This window comes from Melanotaenia boesemani, chromosome 11 (genome assembly GCF_017639745.1).
Source record: "Melanotaenia boesemani isolate fMelBoe1 chromosome 11, fMelBoe1.pri, whole genome shotgun sequence".
In the NCBI taxonomy this organism is placed as follows: domain Eukaryota; kingdom Metazoa; phylum Chordata; class Actinopteri; order Atheriniformes; family Melanotaeniidae; genus Melanotaenia; species Melanotaenia boesemani.
This window is the reverse complement of record NC_055692.1, coordinates 14,331,414-14,345,977: the sequence shown is the minus strand read 5'-3', so window position 1 is coordinate 14,345,977 and position 14,564 is coordinate 14,331,414. Positions and strand designations below refer to the sequence as shown.

The 14,564-nt window shown below is 37.8% G+C and overlaps 1 protein-coding gene across 1 annotated transcript; it reads right to left on the bottom strand.

Annotated features, from left to right (window-relative positions):
- Positions 1–1,144: 1,144 nt before the first annotated feature.
- Positions 1,145–11,401, bottom strand: c7a (complement component 7a). Its single transcript, XM_042000331.1, has 18 exons — positions 11,278–11,401; positions 11,027–11,076; positions 10,813–10,891; positions 10,579–10,720; positions 10,358–10,502; positions 10,110–10,248; positions 8,347–8,490; positions 7,965–8,208; positions 7,550–7,663; positions 6,661–6,827; positions 6,352–6,580; positions 6,072–6,255; positions 5,836–5,923; positions 5,555–5,687; positions 3,848–4,036; positions 3,570–3,666; positions 3,251–3,441; positions 1,145–3,163 (listed from the first exon to the last, which is right to left on the bottom strand). Exons 1-18 carry the CDS (start codon positions 11,281–11,283, stop codon positions 2,979–2,981), a joined length of 2,526 nt encoding a protein of 841 aa, XP_041856265.1. The 5' UTR covers positions 11,284–11,401; the 3' UTR covers positions 1,145–2,978.
- Between the last annotated feature and the right edge of the window lie 3,163 nt (positions 11,402–14,564).

Sequence of the window (14,564 nt, the reverse complement as noted above, 5' to 3'; positions counted from 1 at the left end):
GGTTTAGTGAGGTCATTGTGCTGGTGGAGCTGCAGTACTGAAGTAGTTCATGTCTAACCTGGTAACCTTGATTTTTCCCGAACTATTTCCATAATGAAACTTGCCTGAGAAACGCCACAGTGCAGATGGTATGTCCCTGTTTTAAAAAGTAAAGTAAGACTTTACGTTGTTAGATGAATTTAGTTTTTTTTAAATCAAAGGACAGGACAGGACTTGGTTAGAATGTATAATTGGCGAGAAATTGGAATGAAAGCAAAAAGCCAAGCATGCTTTCAGCATGGCACAGGTGGGTTGTGTGTGTAGGGGATCATTAAGGGGGCCATCAAGGAAAATATGTTGAACTAGGTGAATGTCAAACTGTTTGCCTTCATGTAGGAACATATGCTTTACATAGCTTTTGTTTTCTTGTCAAATGACCTGTTTCTCTCTGCCCTCTTAAATCTACTCCCCTGACTTCAGTATTGTATTTAGCACTACTCAGCCTCGAAGATGCTACAGGTCAGTATAATGTTCTTTCATCTGTTACTTTCCAACATCATGTCTCTAAGGATGCGTCTGCTTGCTTTTTTTGTTCACATGAACTTTGCTTTAACCTGTTTACTGTGTTATGTTAGCCCCCTCCTTTTTTTTTTTTTTTTTGAAAAACCTATTGTGGGTAGAGCTTCCTCTTTCCTTTCATGACCTGCCTTTATACACACTGTATTATCAGTCTCTGCTATAATATGCTCCTGGTCTATTTTTTTAAGGAAGCCAAGCCAAGCTGTATAGCAGAACTGCATGGAGATTTTAAAAACCAACACCTTCTGCAGAGACATCATTATATATCAAATCAAATCACATCAATAGCAACACAAAACCAGACATCAAATAATTAAAATTATTTTAACAATGGATAACAAGAAATTTGATCATCAAAAATTAAGTGTTCTATAACTTCACATTAGATGGTTCTATTCATTTACTTATTCATCTCTTAAAAACATCTCTAGAGAAAAAAATGTGCAAACTGGACACAAATGAATACATAGCCTGGGTAGACTGTGGCCTATAGGCCCAACATGTGGAGAGGACATCAACTGGTTAGACAGTTTTTTTAAACTTAACCTTTATTGGCCAATTAGAAACAGCAAAAGTTAACAGCAGAGTTTGGCTCAATTTGAGTTTTAAATGTTGGCCCACCAAACTGGTGGACAGAAAATATGACAGCTATGAATATAAAAAGAAAAGCACAACATCAGAAACAAATCTCTGATCAAGAGCTACTAGGTAAAATGGCTTGAAGAATCACAAATTTCAAATGACCAAATCTGTAGTCAACAACATGATGAGAGGTTCACAGCAGGGCTGCAAGCTATAGTCTAATGTTGGCAACTTCCACATAACTCTTAGCAGAAGCTTCAGCAGCCAGTTCCAGTCACAGCAATGACTTCAAGCTCACTGGAATGATGCCTAATAACTTTCTCATTATGATAAAATGTGATGATGAGCCAAATGACCATGATTCAGCCATATTTAAAGACTTGTAAGGATACTAGCAGTAATTAGCCAAACCCCAACTTTCATGTGTACCTTCATGATGAACACTTCACCTATTGTGCCAGAGAGAGCACAGCAAAACTAAAATTCCTGCAGCTTGTTTCCTGTGTTGTGAGATAAAACTGGATCAAAATGGGAAATTAAATGTGTCTGAACAAATACGTATATATCCCTACTTCGGACATAACACTAAAAAAATACATTTCCATTGCTTTGTTTGCAGTAATGCCAGTGGGGAATGATCAGTGAAAAGTTGTTTCCAACTTGCAGGTGTAATGCAGCAGAGCTGGATCTAGTAAAATCCAGTATTAACATTATTTAAACATCAGATTATCCTAATCACAAAACATGACCTTATCAACAAACCTCAAAGAAACAAGTCATCTCATATGTCTTTAAAGTTAACCAGTAACGTGCTTAGCCATGTACCCTGTTGCGATGTTTAGTTGTGTCATTTTCTTATACGTAAAAATGCATTTCTTAGACTTCTTTTCTCGCTGGTGGTTCTACCAGTTAATAAGTCAATGGTGCAAAGCGTTGTGATCATGATGGTTCATGCTCTCTGGGGTATATTAATTCATGCAGATAAGGAGGCGGTTTTGTTCTTCTTGCAGAGGTAACACTGGGAATTAACTTGCTTTGTTTTTCTGTTGCTTCTATATGTGAGCTTGTTACGTGTTAATAGAACATTTATGCATGTTTTCTGTTAATGCATCTACCACAGACGTGGATGCCTTATGCCACCTTTGTTAAAACCATAAATGAGTGCTTAAAACAGACACCCAACAGCTTAAAATGATGGCCTGACAGATAAGAGAAGAAAAAGAAACACTCTTCTTGCTGGTTTATGGAATTCAGTTTATCTGCTGACAAGAATTTTCTTGTGGTAGTGAAACATTGGATTTTGACTTTAAAGCATTTCACAAACAGGTTCAGACACATGGGTGCTCAAGACCTGGGAGGGCAGCAAGCCAGGGACAGGAACAGGCTGCCAGCAGGGGTTTATTTGGGAATCTGTGCCTGCTTTAGTAAGCACACGATGTTATCTCAACTAAGAAACAGAGTTTTAAACATTATCTGAAGAAACCTTCACAAAACAATTTTCCTCAACATCAGGCCTTATCTTTTTTACTCATCATCTAATTTAATAATTTTTTTAAACCAAAGATTTGCAACACATCAACAAATTCCATGGTGTTGTACCTGTATCCATTGTCTGTGACATTCACAGTAGTGCTGGTCAAACATGTGTCATTATTACTTATGCAAAACAACAGCAAGATCAAACTGGAGTACAGCCGTTTTATTTCTTGATACATGCATAAAAATGTGTCTTAAAGTATGCTATGCAGTGACACTTAACACAATAATTATGGTTTTATGTAAGAATTAACAGGAAAATTAGGTAAATATGATATATCAGTCAGCGCACCCCTGAATCCTCAAGAAGCACAAGGGTGGATGCTGACTACTGACACCTTTTCTCCCTTACACCGTCGAAGTCCTGCTTCACACTCACTCATGGTTTGTGTGGCTGCTGATGCATCTTCACCAATACGAACACACACTTGTATTCCAGGGATTGAGCATTCTGCAGAATCCTTACAGCGACAGACGTTGGCTTGATCTAACAAAATCCCATGAAAACAAAACAAGATGAGCAATGTCAAACTCCACATATTGTACATTGTGAAGATGTCTTTCATGCTCCTACCATCGCAGGTTTCCCACATTTTGCAGCCAGTGCAGTCTGGCGCTGGTGTGGTGCGCTGTCCCCACCTGCAGCTGTTGTAATCTGCTATCTCTATGTGTTTCTCCATACACTGCAGCACGTGCATTTTGCACACAGTGATAGCTAAAAAACTGCTACTTCCTGGAGGTGTGGCACACAACTCCAGTGATGGACTTGAGAAAAGAAAGAACAGACAAAAATCAGCAGCAAACACACAATCAAATCAGCCAGTCTGCAAATGTTAAAAAAAAAAAAAAAAAAAAAAGTGATATGACTTAACAGCTCATTGAAAATACCATACCCACACTCTTTAGCTGATATGCAAATACATTTTCCTTTATAAGGTTTTTCCCATCTCTTACATTCCACAGTGGGATGGGTGGGTTCTGGATTTTCATCTGTGGGATACGTAGGTATCAATCAAAAACAGGGCTTATGCATTTTGAACAATTATGAGCAAGAATAAAATTAAAAGTACAACATTCTCAAGGCTCCTTTTTTTATATATAAATCCAATATCATCTTTCTGAAAATTGATGTGTTTAAGAAGGGGAAAAAAATATATGTATATATAAATACCTTCAATGCATCGGATTTCTCTTGGGTCTGGTGAAAAATTCAAACTGGGGTTGCAAATAATTGTTGCTTCTCCTTCTAAGATTCTACCCTTAGGACAGGATAAGACAACTGACTGCCCGATGGAATAAAATGGTTGTAAAGGAGAAGCTATGACACCCTCAGTAAGTGAATTAAGTCTGCACATTGAACCTGTGGGGAAAAAAATGGTGTTATACAAGGTAAAAATGTAGCTCACTAAGTTTGGTTTTTACTCACATATAAAGCTCTTCATGACCAAAGTCCATTGTATCTTAAATATCTCATAGTTCTGTCTTTTTCCAACAGAGCATTTCACTCTCAGACTGCAGGTTTACTTGTTGTTCATCCAGTTTGTAAAGGAAGGATGGGGGAGGCAGAGCCTTCAATTATAGGCCCCAGTTACAGACAAAGACACTTTCTCTACCTTTAAGATAGGCTTACAGCTTTTCTTTTTGATAAATATTTTAGGACTAGATTGAGAGACTTTTATCTATCCCTTTAGTTATGCTGCTTTAGACTAATCTGGGACAACACCAGAAGTAGACCCTCCCTCATTGCTGAGAACAGTTGAGAATCTGACTTTTCTTAACAATGTCAAGGAAATCTGGAAGGACTTGTGCATTTCTTGGATGTTCAAACAGCATAGGAAAACTTTAATTGTGGGGGGGGGGGGTGTAAATGCAAAGAGCACAGAGCTTTACTCACTGAAGAACGACGCTGTGTGATACTGAGGGGGGCAGTGGTTGACACTGTTTGTCCCCTGATGGTGGATTTTATTCCCAACAACAAAAAACATGGTAAATTTTGGTGAGCAGTCATCAACCTGGCACTAAATTCTATGTATCCATGCTGTGACAGGTAACGTTGGTTATGCTAGTTAATATTAAGAGACAAGGGGTTACAGTGTGCCCTGTGATGGACTAGTGACTTGTTCAGGGTGTACCCTGCCTCTCACCTGCTAAAATGCTGGATTATGCTCTAGCTTCCCCGGATGCATGGATGGGTTATGGTGTCGCTGAGAGTTAATGTCTAATTTGGGAAATATTATCAAATAGAATGAAATGTAATGTTATTTGCTCTAATCAGGACAATGTTTTAACCAGAAAATAAAAATCATCCAGTAAGTAACACAAACGGATCACGTACACGGTGTCCTGCAGCCTATAACAAAAGATACGAAATATCTAACAAACTAGAAAATTTCACATTTTTGATTTCCTTTACCGACTTTTAATAACTTATTATAACTAGATTAGTGTTTTATTGCTAATATGGGTCATACAATGTACTTTTGGGGCAGCTTGGCTCAGCAAGGTAGAGCGGTCGCCTTGTAACCCAAGGGTTGCCGGTTCGATCCTCGGCCAAGTCGAGTTCATGTCGAGGTGTCCTTGAGCAAGACACCGAACCCCTAATTGCTCCTGATGGGTCATGGTTGAGCGCCTTGCATGGCAGCTTCCGCCATCAGTGTGTGAATGAGTGAATGTGATGTATGATGTAAAGCGCTTTGGGTATCATTCCAGGTACAGTAAATACAGACCATTTACCATTTTACCATTTTTTTAATTGGTTTATAATTGGACTACAATGAATTGTGTTGTGTAAAAGTGCCTTGAGATGACTTTGTTCTGAATTGGCGCTGTACAAATGTAGCTAAACCGAAATTAATTAAATTTGGTTTTAGGTACTTACGTGCACATTGTCCAGGTGTGCCAGACCAGGTTTTACCAGAAGTGCATTCCAGGATGCTTTGGCCAACAAGGTGAAAACCTGCAGTGCAGGAATACTCAACTCTGTTACCCACAAGATAAACATCCTTAGGGTTCTGTAATTAAAAAACAGAAAAAAAGAACCAAATTTTTATTTTCAGTTTTGACCTATGAAATCTTTACATGATCATTGAACTTTTACTATGTTGTATCTGTTCAAGTACTAAAAATACTGAATAGCTGCTTCATCAACCTCAACTTTACCTGGATGTAACCGTTTATAAGAGGGAGTGGGGTATCACACTTTGGACTTGGTTGTAGAGTATCATCAAAGCACTCAGGCTCCATGGTCCTGTAGAAAAAGTAGGTCAAATTAGCACATGTTACAGTTTATTTCTCTCATCAAAAATACAATACAATAACCAGTGGTGACTGCTTTAAAATGAGAATTATGTAAATATTTGATGCACAATAAAATAAAAAAATAAGCTTGCTCTGACTTTAAGTATTGTAGCTCATCATCGTCACATTCAGAAGTTTCTATTGGTTCTCCAATACAGTGTTGCCCCCCATTCTGAGGGAACGGGTTAGAGCAGGAGCGAGTTCGTGAATGAGTGAGTCTGTTCCCTGTTCGTGTGCACAATGACCAGGCGGACCAACATGACCAACTACCATGGATCACTCCTTAATGGACACAAACAGAAACAACATAAAATATTTTAACTAATGGGCTTGGTTGAATGAAGTAGTTAAAAATTCTTAATGAAAGGCAGCATCCACCCTGTTGGCCTTCTGCTTCAGTTCCCTCCTCACAGGCTAGCCCTTTTGTGCCATGCTTGCAAATGCATTTGCATACATCTCCATCCATGACAACTAGGCCATTGTTTCTGCAGGGCCGGCAATGGCAGGGGTGGCTCTCCGTAAGGTATTGCTCTATGGCCCTTCGCAGGTAGACCCTCTTCATTCCCGCACATTTAACTTCCTTCACCAGCTCTGACAGCAGCCGCAGCTGGTAAAAAGTAAAAAGTAAATCCAGGATCATATCTATGAATTCAAAGTTTTAAAAAACCAATTTTACTTTTCGCTCACCTTTTGATTTATGATCTGTGGGAATGATCTAACAGACTCAGCCCAGTTTGAGTACATGTCCCAGTTCTTTTTTGGATCTTTAAGGTCCATTCTCTTCAATGCTTCAATATGTGAGACGCTTCCCCCATCCACAAACACTTTATCCACATTATTTGATCTCTCAAAATCTATTTGAAAAGGGTTTGTGGAAAATGTGAATGAGACAAAGAATTACATGCATCTATTTTTTCATTTTTTGCCTTTTCCTTTTCTTTATTTAATAGTGCATAGCAAAGGAATTCATTCATTCATTCAAAGCGACATTGGTCTGTCAGCTACATAATTTAAAAGGGTATGGATGGATTTTGATTAAATTTACAAGAAACATTAGAAATAGAATAAAGGAACATGTGATTATATTTTGGGGTGATCCAGATCATCGTCTGGATCCAGAAATTTTTTGAAGGATTTTTTACTATTATGAAATAGGGATAAATTTGTCATTACAGCTTCTAACTCAACAGATAATGCCCAGAATCATTAGCAAATAAAACATACAAGATGACATGATGGTAGATGTTAAATACACTAACAGCTAACCCAAATTGCCACTACTAGAGAAAATGCTCATTTCTTTAAGAACTTCAAGAGTATTATAGCCATTTGCTTCATCTTGGTGTCTAAGGGTATGTTTTCAAAGTCAAGGTAAGATGTGGCATCTGTCCTGGTGATGGAAATAAATAGTGATATTAGCTTTAAATATACATAAGGGTGTTGGTAACTGAGCTGTTGGGCCTTTTGGGGCTACTCTCAGATGAGTGATCCTATGGCTTGGTGGAGGTCTGCAATCTCTGAGCACTTCTAGTTCATTCATTGATTTAAGTGTGTAAAATTAAAATCCAAACTGTACCTTTGGTAGAGCCCCCACCCCCATCTTTCTCCTTGCATTTCTCCACTGTAAATGGGATAAACAAGATCCAGCGTTTGGTCCTCTCACATTCCCGAAGCACCAGTTTTTCTTCCACTTGAAAAAAAAAAAAAGAGAGCGAGAGAGAGAACAGTGCCAGAAATAAATAGCAGGATTAGGTTAGATGGACAAGATAAGGTAATTTAAAAAAAGTTAAATTCTCATCAAGTTATAACTAGTTTATGTATTCATTGATATTTTTAACATAATCAGAGGTTTATTTGACAATTACAAAGTAGGATTTTTTTCCTTTTAAATACTCTGGAGAATTAATTGATTCTTAAGTAGGAGGAAATCTCAAAGTATTTATAACCTGACAAATAAAATTTTTTTTTTCTTAAAGTTTGTAAATTCTTACGCATATATTTTTCAGTTTCTTCATCAATTGAAATAATGACTTTAAAGGAGCCTCCCAGGCTTCCCTCAGCCACATAGTGGGTTCCAAACCTCTCCAAAATCTTCCTGTATTCTGAGTAGTCATAGACAGTTGGGAGTTTTTCCAGTGCCTTCCAAAACTCCTCAGATATTGGGAGGTAGTTAGGAGAGTTACTCTGGAACTGAGCTACCTCTACGTCATTCTTTAACACCAAAAGCTTGTATGTCTGGGGGGAAGGAAAAGGAGTTTATCATTTAAATCATCTTTATTACCTCATTTGAGCTCCCTTTTTTATAATAAAATATCATATCCTAAAAATGTTCTGTCAAAATTGCAGAAGAAAAACTTTAAGGGTTCTACAAACCTGAGTCTTGTCTAGTTTCTCATGAAAGTCATAGTTGCGAAATCCTGATGTGGTCCCTTGTGCTGTCTCTCTTTCTACAATATCCTTAGCATAATGCCATTTACTGGTGAATGTCTCATCACTGAAGTCAGTCTGGACTTTAACCTGGAAACAACACAAGTTTAGCAAACTTAACAAATGTAATTTTGCCTGAAATTCCTTCTTTACTGAATTTAAGGAGATTATAAATCTGTGAACACCCACTAACATCTAGAGTATTTTTATTTATTTTTTTTTCAGCCTGGTATCACTTGAGTCTTGTCATGGGTATTTATTGCCTCTGGCTCATCATGACATTGACATGAACACAACAATCACATGAACAGACTTATTTTCAATGAAGGTACTGGTATAGTGGCTACAAGAATGGGTACATCTCACATTTACTTTACAGAAACACATTTACTGACTCTTGTCTGGTTCTGACACTGAAAACAATCAGCTGTGGAGACAGAAAACAGTAGTTTCAGCTCTTTGCAAAACTGCTGTGGAACTGACATCAATGATTCGATTAAATATATATAAAAGACTATCTCATAACAACATAATAAGTGGCTTGAGGCAAGGCTGGTACACTACCAATAAAAAAAACAACCTGTCTCATGTTCCAACATTTTTTATCAATCAGCTCTTACTAGAGCTGATTGATTTCAGGAAGCAAACCTTAAACCTTTTTTTTTCCTGCATTTTTAATTGTTGTAGCTGATTCCCCAGATTAAAGTTTTAACCCTGTAAATAGGCATTAAAACAGGATCTTTGAAGGTACCTTTTACTTAATTTTTTTCCTCTGGTGGTGATGCATGATGATTACAGTCTTGGTTGAAATTTTTCAAGCAAATGACAACCTAACTGATCAGACCTCATGTTGTGTGGCACATGTCCAGCGTGAGTGAACAGTAAATGAAGAGTATGAAATACAGCTCAGTTCCCATTAAAGGTAACCTACCCTTTGCAAAAACTAATTAAAATGAGAAGATAATTAGAAAATACATTTAAAAGACTTAGCTAAGAACAAGAAAAACTCATCTTTGAGACAGTCAGATACCCTTTCACTTTGACTCGTGACTCATACGTCTGTTCAAATGCAGAAAATGAAGCAACACCTGCAAGCTAGTTCAGCTAGTTCAGGCAGACAACCTGAGCTGATGTGTTGCTTTCCATGTGATCTGCCTCAAACATGTTGATATGTTGATATGTTCATGTTACATATCAACGATGCCCATCCAATCTGGGGGTTCTATTTAAACTGCACACTTCCTACTTTCCTGTTTGCTTCAAACTTGCTACCACTACCACTGCTACTATCATTACCGCTGCTGCTGTTACTGCTGCTGCTACCACTACCGCTGCTGCTGCTACTGCTGCTTTTATTTCAAGCCCTTCCGCCACCCCACCATCCACTTGTAGGCTCTGGTTAAAAGAGAAAATATTGTCCAACATTCGCTCCAATATTTAATTGCTAAAAAAACATGCATGCACAAGGAGTCATGGAGTCAAAGCCTAACCACCAAACTTCAATGCTCAGTAAAGCTTTTATACATCAACTTGTGAGTTGTCTGACTGAAACTAATAACATGGAAAATTTTATTATTAGTCTGTTAGGACTCCAAGTAACTCCACTTTCAAACAAAGCTGTGCACATATTTAAATCAGGGTACTTCTGTAAGAAAAACTAATTAAGAAAAGTGTCACTAAGAATCGTGCAGGCATTTCTATGTACCAACCACAAAGCTGTACTGGATGACATTGAGAGGCAGTCGATAGGTAACTTTATGATCACCACTATAAGTGGGTCGGCACTGGCCTCCAAAGCTGTTTGTGTTGATCACACTGCCTCTCCTCTTTTCAGTCACTGCATCATACCTACAGAAACAATGAAAATATATACGGGCTATATAGCTTCTTACATTATCTGTGTGCATATGGTGGGTAAATCTAAATAGAAATATGTAAAAAAATATCTGTCACTTGCCCAAGTCCTATTTGCTGAATGTTAGGTGGAGGAATTGTGTATTCACAGATAATGAATTTTCCAGTAGGACAGTCCCGTTCATCCAGTCCATCTCCCTCACAATCTTGATCTCCATTACACTTCAGAGACTTGTTGATACACTTCCCTGCAGGTTGAAAAACAGTTACTGATTAATCCGTTCTGTTGATGAATGCTGAGGAACAGTGAACTTTATTTCTAACCTGATTGACATCGAAACCTGTTTGCACATCCATGATCTAAGGGGCAACTTTGTGTAGTTTGACAGGGTCTGGTTTCAGTGCGCAAGCCATCGCATGGGTTCCCACCAAACTGAGAATACTGGACCATGGCTCGACTTCTTGTCTTTTACATACCACAAGAAGAAAAACAATTTAGCTGCATGATTTTATGGGTGAAAAGAAAGTTAGATTCAAGTATTTATTGATCGTTTTAACCTGTGTTTTGGTGCAGGGATTACATTGTGACCAGCTGTCATAAGGCCCCCACTGACAATGAACCCTCAGATCACACAATCTTAAAAAAGAAAAGTTAATTAAATAATTCATTGAACAGAAAGAGATTATTCATTGCAAGTCCACAATGACAATGTAAATTTGTACTTTATTATTATGCTTTGGTTTTAGTGTTGAAACAACAAAACACATTTACACTCTGGCTGTGAAGAGGATAATCAGCCACGGCAAAATCAGTGCAATGTTCTGAGAAGAGAAGAGAAGCGAAGAGAAGAGAAGAGAAGAGAAGAGAAGAGAAGAGAAGAGAAGAGAAGAGAAGAGAAGAGAAGAGAAGAGAAGATATTACTGCATACATTCTCATTTATTTATCAGTCTATCTTGTGGTTTTCAAAAGCACAAAGTTTTTGTAATTTATCTGTTATTGAAAGAAAAGAAAAATCTACTTGCCTTCATGGTGGATGATGTGCAGCAAACACAGAAGATGTTTTTCAAACTCTACATTTATATAAGGCAGAGTCACACTATTAGAAGGACAGCCCACTGGTTTTTTAAGAAGAAACAGCAAATGCGTGCCTCTGTATGTGTGTGTGTGTGTGTGTGTGTGTGTGTGTGTGTGTGTGTGTGTGTGTGTGTGTGTGTGTGTGTGTGTGTGTGTGTGTGTGTGTGTGTGTGTGTGAAGCTGTGAAGCCTGTTTCTCTGTGTGTGTATCTTTTTTCTTTTTTTTTTTTTTGGAAAAGAAAAGAAAATATTTTTGTGGCTTTTCCTGCCAGAAAGCTTTTCCCGAAAATCACTGTGAGGCTGAAAACAAAGATGGAGTGAGTTTCCTCTGTAACATTCTTATTTTCTCATGGGGGAAATTTTTGCTTCTTACTGCAAAAAAAAAAAAAAAAAAAAAGAGCGAGAGAGAGAGAGAGAGAGAGAGAGAGAGAGCTTTAAATGAATAGCACTGTGTTCTGTTTTTCTGTCTCACAAAGCCAGTAAGTGCCAGATGCTGTAACACCTAATTTGAGTAAAGCCATATTTGAGGTTCTGTTCTTAATCAAACTAAAACTGTTGGTTTTGTGCTGCTTTAACTTCTTTAGATGTTTGGAATGTTGACATTTTTTGTACCCCATAACTTATTACTTCTGACACGCAAAAACATACTATTTCTTTCAGTACTGGTTTCCACTTTGGTCCTTTACTTTATTGTATGTTGGTTTTTCTTTCACAATCCAAACCTAACAAGGAACACCTTTCTCACTAGGATTCTTATTACTAAAACAAGTCCTCTCAGTTTTAGAACTATAACTGTTTGAGCCGTTAGAAAACATATTTCAAGATCTTTGCTGACCACTTGGGTCTTTGAAATTGATACAAAGGGGTGCAATTAGCCTTGACTTGGACTCTCATGTATCAGAACTGAGATGTGATATAGTCAAGCAAACACTGGAGGGCAATAGAGCTTTGAGAACCATTTTTATCTGCATGCTAGGCAAGGTTTTAGATTTTTAATCACAATTAATCACTTATGTTTTATGAAGGTAATCTAATAGATTTTTGAAGATCAGAGAAAAACATTTGACTCTTATAAAGTTAACTTCTCCTGTTCTGGTGCTCATTAGGCTGCATGTTCCGTTTTTAAGGCTTTACCACATGAATCCTGGTGTATGATTCAGTTTGTCAGCTCACCTGCATCATTTTCCTCTTGTATCTTTGGGCTCCTCAGCTTACGTAAGAGCTGCGGAGACTCGCATCGTAGGCCTTTGATTAGAGGAGAGTTTGATTGATGTGTCAGTCCGTTGAAGCCTTTGTTTAGCCCAATAAAAAACGTTAAAATTTAGGCCATGTTAAGACATCCGACACAGACCAGATTTAGACCAAAGTAAACCTGAGCTAGGTACAGTTAATGACATTTGGGCAAAATGTGATCAATGTGTCTTGATTACTGTGTTACCACACTAACTCCTCATTATGACCACAAACAACTTCACTTAAATAAAGTTGAATTTTTCTGATAACAGAAAAGTTGATGGACATTTTCTGAAGGTGAAGGGGTGTCAACTAATGTGATGGGGGAAAAATGTCAACTAAAGAATAAAGTGGGTTTCAGGAAAGTCTTATTACAATGGCTAGGCTGCATGGTGGTGTGGTGGTTAGCACTGCGGCATCACAGCAAGAGGGTTACTGGTTTGAGCCTCAGCTGGGTGGAGGTTTGAACCTGGGGGGTGGTGGTCTTATTTGCAGAAATAAAGTATTTCAAATCTAATTTTGCTATGGACAAAATCAGACTAATACTAATATTTACATGTAAAAGATATTTTTTTAATGAAAAAAACAAAAACATTATACAATAAAACTGTAACCAAAGAGTGCTGGACATTGGCTTTTATATAATAAAAGAGGCATGTATTACTATTCTAGAGAGTAATAATCATTTTGAGGAAAAGAAGGGACCAAATATAAAACATTCATTTAAGCACAGTGACACCTTTATGGCCTAATACAAATTCAAAACAATAAAATGGAAAACCAAGTCGTGCAATCTTCTGTGAAATAATCAATGCAAAAAAGATTTCCTTTATTTTTGAAATGTGCACCCAGTGCTAAATGACTCAGCTGCAACTCAGTACTGCAGCAAGTCCCTTAAGCTTACCCAGACAATAGGCTACCAGACCATGCCCTCCATTAGTTCTGCTTCAGTGGGTCTTGTGATATTTAGAGGGCTGTCCTTGACCGATATGTGCTCTAGAAGTTTGGTGTTTCTGCTCAGAAAGAAGAGTACCAGCAACTTTTATGCATTTTAATCTCAACAGGGATGTATTTTAGTATGTAGAGATAAATCATTTGTGAATTAGATTATCATTATTTTTTGTGATAGATTCCATTCTGATCATGCAGCATTATGGAGGAAAGGGGCACAGTTCTCAGAGTCTAGACTGGATTAGCAAGATAGATGGTGGCAAACTTCTGATGAGGCTCCTTAATATCAGGAAGAAGGAGAAAGAGAGGAGGTGGACTGTGAAAGGATCAATGAGAGAGAAAAAGAGACAGAGAGTTAACTACTAAACATAAGTGGGACAAGAGACATACAAATTGGCTCAGATAACCTTGGACCAGGAATGTGGCGTCAGAATTATTCATGTGGAAAGTTTGACTGCATGAGAAAATGAAAGTGATGAAGAGTAGTTGAGCAGAGTTCAGGGAGGCAAGCTTCAATGTTTAAATTATGCTTAATTGGATTGTTAATGTATTGCTTCACTTCAGCTTTCTTCTCTGGGTTTATCAAGTTTTTCCTCCTCAGTCATCTCTGCTTCCTTACACTGTAACACTTGCCCCAGTCCCAATTTTGTTGCCACTACTTCAATCCAGCAATCTTCTTGTTTGCTTTTTTCATAAACCATGTTATGTAAGATGCAGTCATATTTTGTCATGCAGCCTTTCAGGGCATCTTTTCTGCAAATCTTCCTTCTTTATCTTCACCTCAGCTAAATCAAACTGCCATCTGTAAACTTTCTTCTTCAGCTTTCTGTCCCATTTCTTGCCTACGCAGGGAGCATGACTCTGCTAGAACACTTCTTTAGATTCTAATCACTGCTTCATTACCATTGTTTTACTTTTATTTCATATGTATCACAGTAATGCATTGTTTGCTCAACTGTTATTCTTCAGGTTTTTAAGTTGTGTATATGGTATAGCCACTCTTTTGTGGTCCCAGTCTGCATGACTTTTAGCTTGGCTTCCTCCCTGCTTTT

Excerpts from the sequence above, each read along its gene's own strand:
- c7a (XM_042000331.1), bottom strand. Across the intron at positions 6,581-6,660 it reads CACAGATCATAAATCAAAAG|CTGCGGCTGCTGTCAGAGCT; the intron begins GTGAGCGAAAAG and ends ACTTTTTACCAG. Across the intron at positions 5,688-5,835 it reads TTATAAACGGTTACATCCAG|AACCCTAAGGATGTTTATCT; the intron begins GTAAAGTTGAGG and ends TTTTAATTACAG.